The 13,394-nt window shown below is 38.1% G+C and overlaps 1 protein-coding gene across 3 annotated transcripts in view; it reads left to right on the forward strand.

Annotated features, from left to right (window-relative positions):
- The window catches only part of LOC146476163 (microfibril-associated glycoprotein 4-like), a 50,365-nt gene extending 38,778 nt beyond the window's left edge, over window positions 1-11,587 (forward strand). The window contains exons 1-4 of one of the 3 annotated variants that reach the window (XM_085114708.1): window positions 3,229-3,609; window positions 3,741-3,858; window positions 8,202-8,579; window positions 11,052-11,587. In XM_085114708.1, coding sequence (XP_084970834.1) covers window positions 3,241-3,609; window positions 3,741-3,858; window positions 8,202-8,579; window positions 11,052-11,314 — 1,128 coding nt within the window. In that variant the 5' untranslated portion in view covers window positions 3,229-3,240 and the 3' untranslated portion in view covers window positions 11,315-11,587. Of the gene's footprint in view, window positions 1-3,228; window positions 3,610-3,740; window positions 3,859-8,201; window positions 8,580-11,051 lie in introns of those variants that run through there. The other 2 variants (XM_085114707.1, XM_085114709.1) reach the window with 2 other exon arrangements.
- The last annotated feature ends 1,807 nt before the right edge of the window (window positions 11,588-13,394 follow it).

Here is a 13,394-nt window from a genome sequence, read left to right on the forward strand (position 1 = left end):
AAATCATTTCGTGTTTACGCCGAAAATTTCCATCCGGTTGGTCTGCGTAAATGGTAAGCACCCCTGATTTTAGCATTTCGCCTTAGTGGCCCGGCCTTTGGCGCCCAGCCTAACCGACAGTTTGGCAAAAAGGTTTTTCTGTCTTGCAAGAGCTTTTTTTTTCCAATTGGTAAATTTGAGTGAATCGTTTGTAGGTTTTATTTTATTTTATTTTTTTTTTTGTCCAATGTGGACTCCCGAAACTTATTGTACTTTCCTGACTCACATATGACCAATTTGTACTTGGCCAAAAAGGTCTATTCCAAGGCAGCCTCGCGGCGCCAATGAAATGCAAAGAGGTCAAGGTTAAATTTCACAGGATGTCAACAACCCTCACTTTTATCTTTGTTATGCTTAACAAATACATTCCATTTTGCCGTGCGTCTGTATTCTAATAACGCACAGATGACGTCAAAACGTGGTGAGAACAAAGCAGTACGCAAGCTGTAAATGTGGGGAATAAATTGTGAAAACGCATGCGTTTTGATGCCAGCACTGGCATCAGTGTAAAAGTAACTTTCAGCCTGCGTATCTTTGCGAATTTATGTGGCTCGTATTTGTACATATTGCGATGATTAGCGCTCACTATGATCAGATAGAACTCGCTTGTAAGTTGACTCTCAGAGTCTTTGTTTTGTTCGTGCATTCTAGATATATATATACCTTTTGACGACCCAACCTAAGTGGACGCAAGTTATTCTCAATATTTTGGCTTTTTTTTTCAATTTTCAAATTGACTCAAAATCAGAGACGACCTTACCGATGTCAACCTCCTTATGTTTATGAATATGAAGAATTGCGAGAGAGCAAATGTGACCTTTGCACCGGCCATCCACAAGGTGATTACAGGGAGACGTGAGTAATCAACCGTGACTTGTGGGTCATTACGCACCGTACCAATTTGTCACGTTCTAGTATCGGGGATAATCTGATTGTAAACATGACATCTCTTGCTTTGTCTTGCTAAATTCTACAAACTGCGGTCAAGGATAATCTTCGAAAACCTCAGTTCAGAGTTCATCGGGCTTTGTTCTCAGTTGTTCTCTTGCTCTCTGGGGAATTTACGCTTTTGTAAATAAAGTAAATAAAGTAAATAAAGCATATAAAGTTCCTCGTTTTTCTTTTCTTTCTCAGTGAACTGCCCAGGCCCGATTCATCATGACTAGGATTTTTCAATTTTTCCCTTACGGGGTTTTTAGTGGTAGGTTTTTTGTTTCGTCCTTCGTCCAGATCCGGCACCCCTATTCTCCATGAGCGGTTGCTCAGCTTCGTTAGTCTATTTTTTCCATCTTTCCAGCTTAGAATTTGTAAGTTTTGATTAATGTACTCCTTTATCGCTCAGAGCTATGCATGTAACTCAGTCAGGGGGATAAAAGAAAATGGGTTCTCTATTATTATACTTTTCCGATTTCTGTAGTATCCGGGAATTTTAGACTTCTGGGGTGCTTACCATCATGGAAAACCCGGAAATTCCAGTTGGAAAATCAAATGGTGTGCATCATTCCATTTGAAGTACTTCAGAAATTATGGGTTCTGGTCAAAGTGATGCATATTTATTACTCATTTTGGGGTTTACGGCTGATGTTCGTACGTTTTGCTAAATCATTTCGTGTTTACGCCGAAAATTTCCATCCGGTTGGTCTGCGTAAATGGTAAGCACCCCTGATTTTAGTATTTTGCCTTAGTGGCCCGGCCTTTGGCGCCCAGCCTAACCGACAGTTTGGCAAAAAGGTTTTTCTGTCTTGCAAGAGCTTTTTTTTTCCAATTGGTAAATTTGAGTGAATCGTTTGTAGGTTTTATTTTATTTTATTTTTTTTTTGTCCAATGTGGACTCCCGTTCGTGACTCACATATGACCAATTTGTACTTGGCCAAAAAGGTCTATTCCAAGGCAGCCTCGCGGCGCCAATGAAATGCAAAGAGGTCAAGGTTAAATTTCACAGGATGTCAACAACCCTCACTTTTATCTTTGTTATGCTTAACAAATACATTCCATTTTGCCGTGCGTCTGTATTCTAATAACGCACAGATAACGTCAAAACGTGGTGAGAACAAAGCAGTACGCTACAAGCCGCAGGCGAGTAGCATGACTGATGTTCTTACCACGTTTTGATATCCTCTGTGTGTTATCGGAGTACAGACCCACGGCAAAATGGAATCTATTTGTTTTATACAATAATACAATAACTAACTCTTTTGACCTCATTTCGCTAGCGAGCATCACGTCGATTCAAAAACTTTCAAGGAAACCATCAGACCATTTACACACACACGCAGTTCTGATCCTCTAAATTAGAGTATCATCCGAAACAATTTCACTAAAACTATTTTCAAAACTAACCTTTATTTCAGTAGGAATTTCTTCATCCTCTAAATTAGAGTATAATTCGAAACAATTTCACTAAAACGTTTTTCAAAACTAACCTTTATTTCAGGAGGAATTTCTTGCCCCCAAAATATTACAGCTTGTCAGTCCCATCACTGTGATTTGTGATCGATTTATACTCGCCATTACCGGATTTCTATCGGCGACAAATTTGAGCAAATATTTGCTTCCTTTTCACGTCACAACAAAGTTAATTTTTTTAAACCTAGTTGAGGTCACTCCCAACGGTTTTTATCCAATTTTCGTTGGACAATTTTCCTTTCTTGCGAAAATTTGCCTATGTTTGTCCGCTACTCGAAAAAATAGTTTGCAAAACTTTGTTGAGCAGTCACTCTGGCTGGACTCTAGACTCAGATCACGTGCGCCAGTCACACACATCACACGATGACGTCAATCGTGCGTCTATACTCTTATCACAAACTCCGCTCCACCAATCACAACGCGAGTTTTACACTGATCATTGTATAATACGTAATAAAGCTATTTCCCTGGTAATTTGGAAGACTGTGTTTTCCAGCTGTTCTCAAACTTATCTTTGCGGTGGCTAAATTACCTTATCAAAACTCTGTTGACAAAACCAAACGAAATGGCATAAGTTTGGCTAACTGAGCCCATATAAAATAATAACGCTAAATACACTGACAAGTCAGTTAATAGTTCCTCAGAAAATCAATCAGACGCGGCTACAGTCTTTGTTATGCTAAATACTAAAACTGTTTAAGAGGTTTTTTTTAAGAGTTGTTCCTGCTAAAAATTAATAAAAAAAAGGAAAATCGAAACAAATTTTACTCACTGTGTCCTTGATGATAGCACATCATGGTGAGATCTACCGTGCTACAATATTATCCAAAGATCATTTGGTTTCTTATCGTTTTGCAAAAGATTATTATCAGCGCCACTGTTTGTGCCGTTGAAGAAAACCCTTTATCACGATCTGCATATGTCGAAGTGCGGTACAACAAGCGACTAACGGGTTATGTTGTTAAAACCTTTGCGTCTCCCAACTTAATGTCGTGCAGCCACTCATGTCTGAGAAACTCATGGTGTACTTCCACGAACTTCAAGGATTCTTTCAAGCAAGGTGACAAGGGAACTTGTGAACTGAACAAGCACGAGAACGCCCCTATCAACGAAAACACCGAGCTTGTTGATCAACCAGGTGTTACTTTCTCAATATTCCTCAAGGTAGGTTTAGGATTTCTTAAAACAAAGTGTAGTTGGAAGCTACAAAACACATAATATATTTAAAACAAAAGAAGTTTACAATTTGGATGCAGCTGTTGGTCATCTCACGTCGTTGCACTTTTTTTTTTCAGGGTTGTCTGATGACCGGCTGCCTCAACGGAGGTTCTTGTCTATTTGACGAGAAAAAGGAAACTTTTTCCTGTTCGTGCAAACTGCCGTGGAGTGGAGACAAATGTGAAGTTCAAATGGGTAAGATCTTTTCTGTGTTCTCGATATCGATTTAAAGTCCAGGTGATATATGAAGCTCAAAAACCCTGGAATTAGGTCGCGTTCGATTGACTATATTGGAATAAGAATTAGTGGAATAGCTGTTAGATTTCCCTGTTTAAGAAAAGAGCGATTTTTGTGCTTTAGTAACTACAAAAACCACTAATGGGGAATTTCTAGTAATCATTTCACAATTGGTTCATACGTCAACGTGCGTTCATCGAGATACAAACTTCCCAAATGCTTCATATCTCGAAGAACGCACATGAATCAATTTTTTTCATAACATTTTCAAATTTAATTATAATAATGAAAATTTGATCCTCGCGTTACATGGGAGAATTCTTTCCGCCCGCGAGGACATGTGTTTGTTTACGCAAGATTTACGCAATTTTCACCTTTCATCAATGAAACGTGAAAGCAAACAGACAAATGAAGCTTTTCTAAATGAAAATTTATTAAGATAAGTCTTTTTTCTAAGAAGCAAAGGCGTACAATTTTTAATCCGACACAATAAACGCGCAAGCGATTTGAAGGAACTGCAAGTTCATTTTGCGAATTTATCGAACTGGCGGAGCACGGTTTTCAAACATTTCGCGAAAAAAATGTTAGGGATACGGGGATTCCTCTAAAACCATAAAAGTTACTGTAAGAAAAGTAATTTTCTTCGTTTAAAAATGGGATTTTCTATTTTTCAAATAAAACGATCTGTCAAAAATTGGTTGCCATGGTAACATCATAGTCGCTGAACACTAACAGTAAACACAGCGAATTGTTCCTAGATCAATTTCTGAAAAAGTAACCAAGCCTCGTGGCATTTGTTTAAATATTAAAAAGTTACTCACGTTCAAAGTCGTTGCAGACAGAATCTACCTCCCTCACCCTCCCCCTTTTTGTTAGTCAACGTGTAAAACCAAGGCATAACGTTCTATGAGAAAATATGGTTCACCGGCCAGGATTCGAACACGGTCTCCTGCGTTTAAGGAAGACGAAGATACTGTAGATAGGGTTAACTAGATATCCCTCTCCAAAATATTTCCACAATAGAAGCAAATAAACAAGGGAAACTTATTTAAGCAAGCTTTGCTACTCATCCATTTTTATGACATTTAATTTCTTTTTTTATTATTATTATTATTATTATTTCCTCTTCATAACATACTATTAAGTTAATTATTCGATATTACATCGCAAAACATTTCTAACAACAGTTATTTACATGGCAAGACATTTCCGCCCTCAAATAGCAGATGCTAGTCGAGGCGGGCGGAGAAAAGGGGAACAGCAGTCAGTTATAAATTACCTAAATAAATAACATATACAAACGTAAATACATAACATTTACAAAATCAACCACTTTAATAAGTAAATTATAAATTATACTAAACTCATTGTAAAACTACACTAATATTTTCTTAAAACTAAACTAAATGAGATTTTCGATTGACGAAGCATACATGTACAAGTGAGAAAAAAAATGACATATAAAACAAGGCCGGTTAAACTATCTTCACTTGTTTGGTGGTGGTGGTGAAAATTTAAAAGGGTTCGACTAGCACTTTATTTGTTTTGCTTTTTGTGAAAATAACATTTAGCTTGACAGTGGTAGAACAGTCTTCCTTTCTCAACGTTTTAGAAATTACGACGAGTAATTTCTTAGAAAAGATTTTGTGATAAAAATACACGCTAAAAGTCACGACGTTTCGACCTCGACGAGGCCATTTTCAAGTTCGAGTAAAATATAAAAACCTTAGCATGAATAATTATATTACAAACAATTAAAAATCGGTAAGAATGTCATGGACGCTAAAATGTGATAAACATTTCAATGATAAGTATTTATAAAGTTAATAAAGGACATAAAACAATGAAGCAATAATGAGGCTTGTTAAGAACTGATCTAAGCAAATAATTTAGCGCGGATTTAATCACACTGTTTGTTTAGTGATGGTTTCAGTTCTTAGATAAAAAAAAAAAGCATTTCACAACTAAGACCGCGTTCACAGTAGGCCAAATCATGTTTAAATTGATCACGTTTGAAACAACTTTGACTAAAACAAGCGTTCATACCTGATGACTGAACCCGCGAAACTAGATCGAACGGCATACTTACAATAACCAACATCGAAACCACCTCGCGAGGTAGTTTTGATCGTGGTTTTTGTAAACAACTTCAAGACAGTGGCTTTTCGTTGGTCGCTGGGAAAACACAAAACTGGGGCTTTGTTGAGATGAAAACACTCATCCGTGTTTGGGCAGAAGAAGATATTCAACGCCAGCTCGCATCCATGGGTCCTAAGAAAAACATTTGAGAAGGCATAGCCATAAAACTTCAAGAAAGCGGCTACAGTCGAAGCCGCGACCAATGCAAGACCAGGATGCACAAATTGCAGCAGAAATACAAGAAGGATAAAACACTGAACAATACCTCAGGTCAAGGAAAAAACTCTTTTCCCTTCTATGAGGAAATAGATAAAGTGCTAGGTCGCAAACCAAGTATAAATCCGCAGTCAACACTGGCGTCAGTTGCGGGTAGATCGTCAAGCAGTAGTGACAACACATTGGATGCACTGGAAACCGAATCTGTGTTGTCAAGTGTCGACGGCTTGGATGAGGAGAGTTTTTTGTGTGAGGCTGTCACTGCAGAAAACGTCTCTGTCAATGGCAGCGAGGACGACGATGCACCTACCCTACCTACCGCTTCTGAAAAGATTCAGAACAACGCAAGCAAGAAAAGAAAACAGCGAAAGTCAACATCTGCTGACAAAATGAAAAGTTTCATGGAGAAATTTTTTGAAATTCAGCAAAAGTCCGAGAGACGATTCCTGGAGTCTGAAGAACGAAGACGTAAACAAGAAGCCGAGCAAGAAGAGAAAAGACGACGGTTCGAAGCAGAACAGGATCAGAAACGAGAAAACTTCCATCTGCGTGTTTTACAAACCATTGCACAAGGCGCCGGTGGCAGCAAAAATTAAAGTAAACACTCAGTTCCGTTCTAGTTTCTTGAATTGCCTTTAAATTATGTTCCCTCTGACTTCAAAAAATAGCTTTTATTCTGTTGTGTTAAGTCTCAACCAGCAGAAGTGAACTGTCGGCTCAAATATTGACAAGACTTCCAGTGGGAACATTTTTTTTGAGAACAAGTTTGGGAAAAACTTGTTTTGTTTAAAGCTGTTCAAGTTGAACTTAATTCTAAAGTCTAAAGTCCCTTCTCGGCCATGGTAGAATACGACGAATCGTTCAATTCAGTATTTAAGCCTAAGTACAAGTTCACAATCAAACCTGTAATGTCTTGTGAATTGGATTCCCATAAGTACTCGAACTCGTTTATTTTCTAAGCCGAAAACGTTGACACGTAAATTGTGCTCTGTCGGCTTAAACACGCGTTGTTTGCAATAAAACGCGTTTCTTCAAGTGAAGACGATTTTCAGTGTCTCTGTCCATATTTATACGCGTTCCTAACTGATGGATTCTTCCCATTAATTTGGTAACAATCATAATTTTCAGCTATACTTGGTATTTACTTTTTCATACTTTCTTTTGACCAATGATCTCGAAGTTGTTGCACGAAGTCGATCCTCGATTAAACGCAGATTCATGAGTTATAAAGTGATGAACAAATTTTGACGGCCAAAACTTGCGAGCCAAATTTGCCATTGCGCGTATTAACTTAAAAGGCTCTTCCTATTTTTTATTAGCAAAGCTCACCCTGCTATATTTGATCAGTAAAAGTTTATTTAATTTATTCCTTCCAAAATTCTTACAAGTGAATTCGACTTCTTCCTGAAATTTGACAATTAACTCACTGGAATTCCGAAGTAACACAAACACGATAAACGGCCAGTACGAAGCGGTGGTTTAAAATCAAGCAGTTTCCGAAAATATTAAATGTCTTCTTACTTATGGTTTCAAAAGCTGACCTGGAAAAGACCAACGAGTACAGCCCGACAAAGGGGGACGAATATTTCACATGAATTATTTTCGTTCTAGAAAGAATCCATTTATGTGAGCCGATTTTATCTTAATGTACTCCTCTTTCTTTCTTTCTTTCTTTCTTTCTTTCTTTCTTTGGCTTGAAATTTCTGGGAAAAAAATTCTTCATGATAACAGCATGTTTTGGCTACAAAAAAGAATAAACTAAGAGAATGAGAAAACCAACTTGTAACTCTCTTAAGAAAAAAGGAGTCAACGACAAACATAAATGGACCATTTTTAAAGAACATTGGCTGCTGAATCCGTTATGACTCTTTGTTCAGCTTTTTTGTTCTTTTGTTTCTTGACGCATCCGGTTTCAACTTTAACCCAAATTTATTTTGTTGTTGCAGTTTACAAAGGCTGCTCTGAACTCTACAAAGTTGGTAAACGAAGCAGCGCTGTTTACACGATCAACCCCGACAATGGCGGTGCCTTTGATGTGTACTGTGACCAAACAACAGACGGTGGGGGTTGGGCTGTGTTTCAAAAGAGATTGGACGGCTCGGTTGATTTCTACCGTGGCTGGGACGACTACAAACGAGGCTTTGGGAACCTGAGTGGTGAATTTTGGCTCGGATTGGACAAGGTTCATCGCCTGACAAAAGAAGGAAGCAGGCTGCGAGTGGATCTTGAAGACTGGAGCGGAAATACAGCTTACGCCAAGTATGACGCGTTTGCAGTTGGTGACGAGGCGAGCAAATTCAACCTGAGTCTGGGATCATACAGTGGTAGGCATATTTAATCAGAACAGGATATTTTGATGGCAGTAGCAACCATTTAGAGATCTCAATGATTGAAACTGTGATACTCGGCCATTACACACTGAGATTAAAACAAAGAGTTTGTGGGTAAAACTAAAACTCAATTGGAAAAAACTTATAATCGACCATTACTGATAAAGCAACGTTTCAATGACAATCTAAAAAAAGCTTCACAAGGGAAATTCAATACTGCGCTTTCAAAACTTGAAAATTCCAGTAAAGAAATCTTAGTCAAATTCTTGGCACAAAAAAACTAATTTAAATATTACCCATATCTCTCAGTTTATGGTTGCCGAAATGTAGCAAAGTTCAATAAAATATATTTTTATTCGATAAAATGTACTTTCGTTCGATACAATATATTTTTGTTCGATAAAGTATATCTTCATTTGATAAAAAATATATTTTCATTCGATAAAATATATTTTGGTTCCATAAAATATATTTTCATTCAATAAAAAATATATTCATTCGATAAAGTCACGTGGTAACCTTAGGCCTGGTTTCATAGCTTAAACATGGCGACGGATGAAGTTGACTCCACGTGGGATGATATGAGTCTCGAAGTACTCACTACAGTAGAACCCAGCTCTAGAGACACCCGGATAATACGGACAGTTTCGTTTGTACCGATGAAAAGGTACACTTGACACTTGACACCCGAATAATGCGGGCACTTTGGCATGCTCCCACGGTGTCCGTATTTAATAAACGGGCTCCACTGCACCTGCTCCCGTGGGATGAGTACCCAGGTACTCACTACTTGCTCCCGTCTGGCCTCGTAGCATAGTCAGTAGAGCAACGGACGATCAAATCTGGAGGTCGTGGGTTCGACTCCCGCCGAGGTCGGAGATATTTCCTCTTTGACTCGTGCGATCTCCCATTTCCTTAATACTAGGGCTAACGTTCAGTGGGAAATTCATGGGTTCACTTTAGCACTTTAACATACACTGCAGAGTTAATACTCTGATCCATTTGTGCTCTTAGTGCTAGCGGCACAACATTCATTAGCTTTTAAGAGTTTGTTGTGAGAAGTCTCAGTGGTTCACCGGTTTAGTAAAACTTCTCCTGGCGGGTGACACGAGGTATAGAATGTGTATTGAAAGGTTTCAGTCGGCTTATAGTGAGTCTTGATGTCCAGGATACATTCATTTTGTCAAATATATCTCCTTTGTACACCACTGATTAAATAAAACTGCAACTGAGGGAAAATCTAAGTTAACATTCGAGCCATTGCACTCGTAGATGTCACATCGCCGATAAGTAAGAGCTGAGGAAAACTCATCCCACGTGGAGTCAATCTGGGCTACTTCTTCATCCGTCGCCATATTTAAGCTATGAAAACAGGCCTAAGGTTACCACGTGATTTTATCGAATGGATGTATTTTTATCGAATGAGAATATATTTTTGTAACTGCGGAATGAAAATATATTTTATCGAACCACAATATATTTTATATTTTTATCGAATGAAAAAATATTTTTATCGAATAGAAATATATTTTATCGAATGAAAAGATATTTTATCGAATGAAAATATATTTTATCGAATTTTGCTACATTTTGGGAACCATGTCAGTTAGTACGCGTGCAGTGATTGGTGAAATTTTGCGGGCCGTATTTCACAGTAGGGCAGCTAAATGTGAAAGTTTGAACTAGTTTCCTTTCATCTAATATCCATTCCCGCGCGCCCGATTAACCTCACGAGATATAACAAATATCTTACTGGCCTCGTTTTGTCGGTTCGTACTATAAGTTACGGATCGTCGTTTTTTCGCGTTGATTTCGCGCTTAGGCCATAAATCAACGGGAAATGAGGAAACGAGGATTGTTACCCTCGGGTTTTGCAACACTAAAGGAAAGAAATTAGATTTGGTAACTACATGATGCTGTCAGGTAAGCCACTTATTTGTCAGTGCAGATCTGATGATTATTTTCCTATATTGTTTTTGTTATCAGCCACACTCGGTTATACAAGAAAATTACAGAGAAAAATTGCACCAACTGACGATACCTCCAATACGTACCAATTAATCAGTGGCTTTCGAACTTGCTTAAAGGCTCCAATTTTCATGTAGATAATGATATTTCCTAGCTCTTGGAATGGAATTTTTTTCGTTACAATCTATTTTTAAATTTCACCTTTAGTTTTACTTGTGTTACTTTCTTGTAATATTAACTGAATTTTTTTTTCCATTTTATGAATTTTTTTTATTTTATTTATTTTATTTTGTATTTATTTATTTTTATTTATTAGAATATTCACTTTTTCATTTCTTTTTTTTTTTTAATAAAAAAAAACACTCAGGTGCTATATCAATTTGTGCAATAAAGCTAGTCTCGTTTAATATCCAAATCACTGGTATTCTCATGCTAGGACACCTTTTATCATTGCCCTGTACCCTTTCAAACTTCTCTGGTGTGTTTTATTTTTCCTAGGAACTGCTGGTGACTCACTTTCTCGTCATGGTGGCATGGCGTTCACCACCAAAGATCGAGACAACGACCGCAAAAGCGGGAATTGTGCCGTGAAATTCAAGGGAGCCTGGTGGTACAAGAAATGTCACCAGTCCAACCTGAACGGCCGCTATCTTAAGGGAAACCACTCAACTTTTGCTGACGGTGTAAACTGGAAGCACTGGAAGGGTTATTACTACTCCGTAAAAGGAGCTGAGATGAAAATGAAACCTGTGAACGCCTAGAATTTAGTTTTCTTGAAACCTTTAGGTCACTTTCATTTATTCTTTTTAGTGGGTTGTTTTGCCATGGTGCGTGTTTTCAAAGATTGGCGTTCAAGTCTTTTGTACCGTCTGAGTTAATTGTCTCTACTGAGGCCGGGCCGTAACACTCTATTTATTATTTACGAAAAGTGTATTATAGAACATGAGTAAGGTCAATGGTTTCCCTGAACAATTCAGGTCATTTGTTAAAGTTTCTGAGGACAATAAATGGTGTTTATATTATTTCATCTTCAACCGGAGTTCAAAGTTGTTCTCTTATTAGATTTTAGTTCAGAGTTCATCAGCCTCTCTTCTCAGTTGTTCTCTTGCTCTTAGGGGAATTGATGCGTTCATGAAGTTCTCATACTGAAGTAGTGTGGCCTACAGCAGCCATAAGGATTTCAATCCTTCTCGGATAATTCTCATTATTATCCACAAAAAATAAATTAAATGAAGGCAAATAAAACTGTTGAGAGCAAAATAATGCAAAGTAAATCATTGTGAAAACAAAATGAGAACAACGCCGTTATGAGGCGTCGTTATTTCAGATTCTACAGTTTATTAGCTTTACAGTGATATGTATGGTTTTCTGGTATTTCTATAAATTAAAGCAGCGCGCACACAAAGAATTGTTCTGAGGAAACATACTCGAAGGTTTGGAATAACCTCAAGCAGTACTCCTTTCCATTGCTACACTAGCGACAGATGTTGGCGTTCACTTTGTGAGTGGAAGACTCTGTTGTTAGCTCGAAACAGCTGTCCCCGGTTGCCGCATTCTGTTGATTCTCGGTTTGGTCTGTATCATGTCGCTGTCCTATTAGGTTTTCTACGCAGTCCAGCCTTGCAGAAATTCGAGTCTGTTGTAAACTCTGTTGAAAACACTTTCTGTAGGCAATCAAGACTTCCAGCAGCCGATCTACGGATCTACATGTACCAGAAGCGTTCTCTTTGCTGGTCACTGCTTTTTCCTATTTGCTTGTTTGTGCTTCAGCTTCAAGATCAAATTCGTCTGCAACAGGGACGAGATTTTAATGCAGATCCAAAATGGTGTCTGCCGTTTGATATTTTGCACCCTATTATTTCAATAAATTTCCTCGTTTTTATTTCCTTTCTCAGTAAATTATCCTGGCCAGATTAATCATGACTAGGATATTCTAGCAAAAGCAGAAACCTCTGGTACCCAACCTCCTTGGGAGACTTTGCAACCTCGTTCCTAGTCTTTTGAGAGTTTTCGCAGTGGTAGTTGTCTGTTCTGTGTGGAAATAAACAACTTCGTTTATAGTCGGATTTGAACATTTGTTCAGTGCCTATTGACCCAGGAATGGAACCATTGCAAAATTATTCCATTTTTCCCCAGGGGCTTTTTAGTGGCAGTAAACGTTTTAGAATACTGATTTCGGTATTTCGTCTTAGTGGCCTGGCCTTTTGGCTCAACAGCCTAACCGGCAGTTTGACATAAAGTTTGTCTGTCTTGCAAGAGCTTTTTTTTTTTCAATTGAAAAGTTTGAGTGATCCGTTTTGTACGTTTTTAATCCAATTTAGACTCACGAAACTTATTTTATTTTCCTAACTAACATATGATCAGTTTGTACTTGGGCGTCTTTTGGTCCAAAGCGGACCCCGTAGCCTGACATGTGACAGAACGTTTGTTTGTTTTGCTAGTTTCTTGCATTATTTTTTTATCTGTTTGCTCTCCAGCCCACCTTACGTAAAGCGATTACATATGTTAACTGATTCAAAAGTAGCTCTTGTTTCTCACTGACGACACAGTCATAGGTGTTGGGTCTACCTGTTTCTACGTAGCAGGAAATATCCTTGGTTAATGTATAGACTTAAATTCATGTAATACGGATGTACTTCGGTGTGGTTTCTTGCCAGGCCCTCCGTAAATAAACTTATTTGTCTATTAACTTCGTATGTTTATTTTAATTGTGAAGTGGAGGCAAATCTCCATGTTTCCGAGCTGTCTCACAATCCCAGTATGGATACAAAGCCTCTATGTCTGTTTATGTTTTGCAGGCATTGCCCCCTGACAACCCCACGACTCATTGCAATATGCAAG

Source organism: Pavona decussata, unplaced genomic scaffold (assembly GCF_977016875.1).
Source record: "Pavona decussata unplaced genomic scaffold, jaPavDecu1.1 SCAFFOLD_78, whole genome shotgun sequence".
NCBI lineage: Eukaryota > Metazoa > Cnidaria > Anthozoa > Scleractinia > Agariciidae > Pavona > Pavona decussata.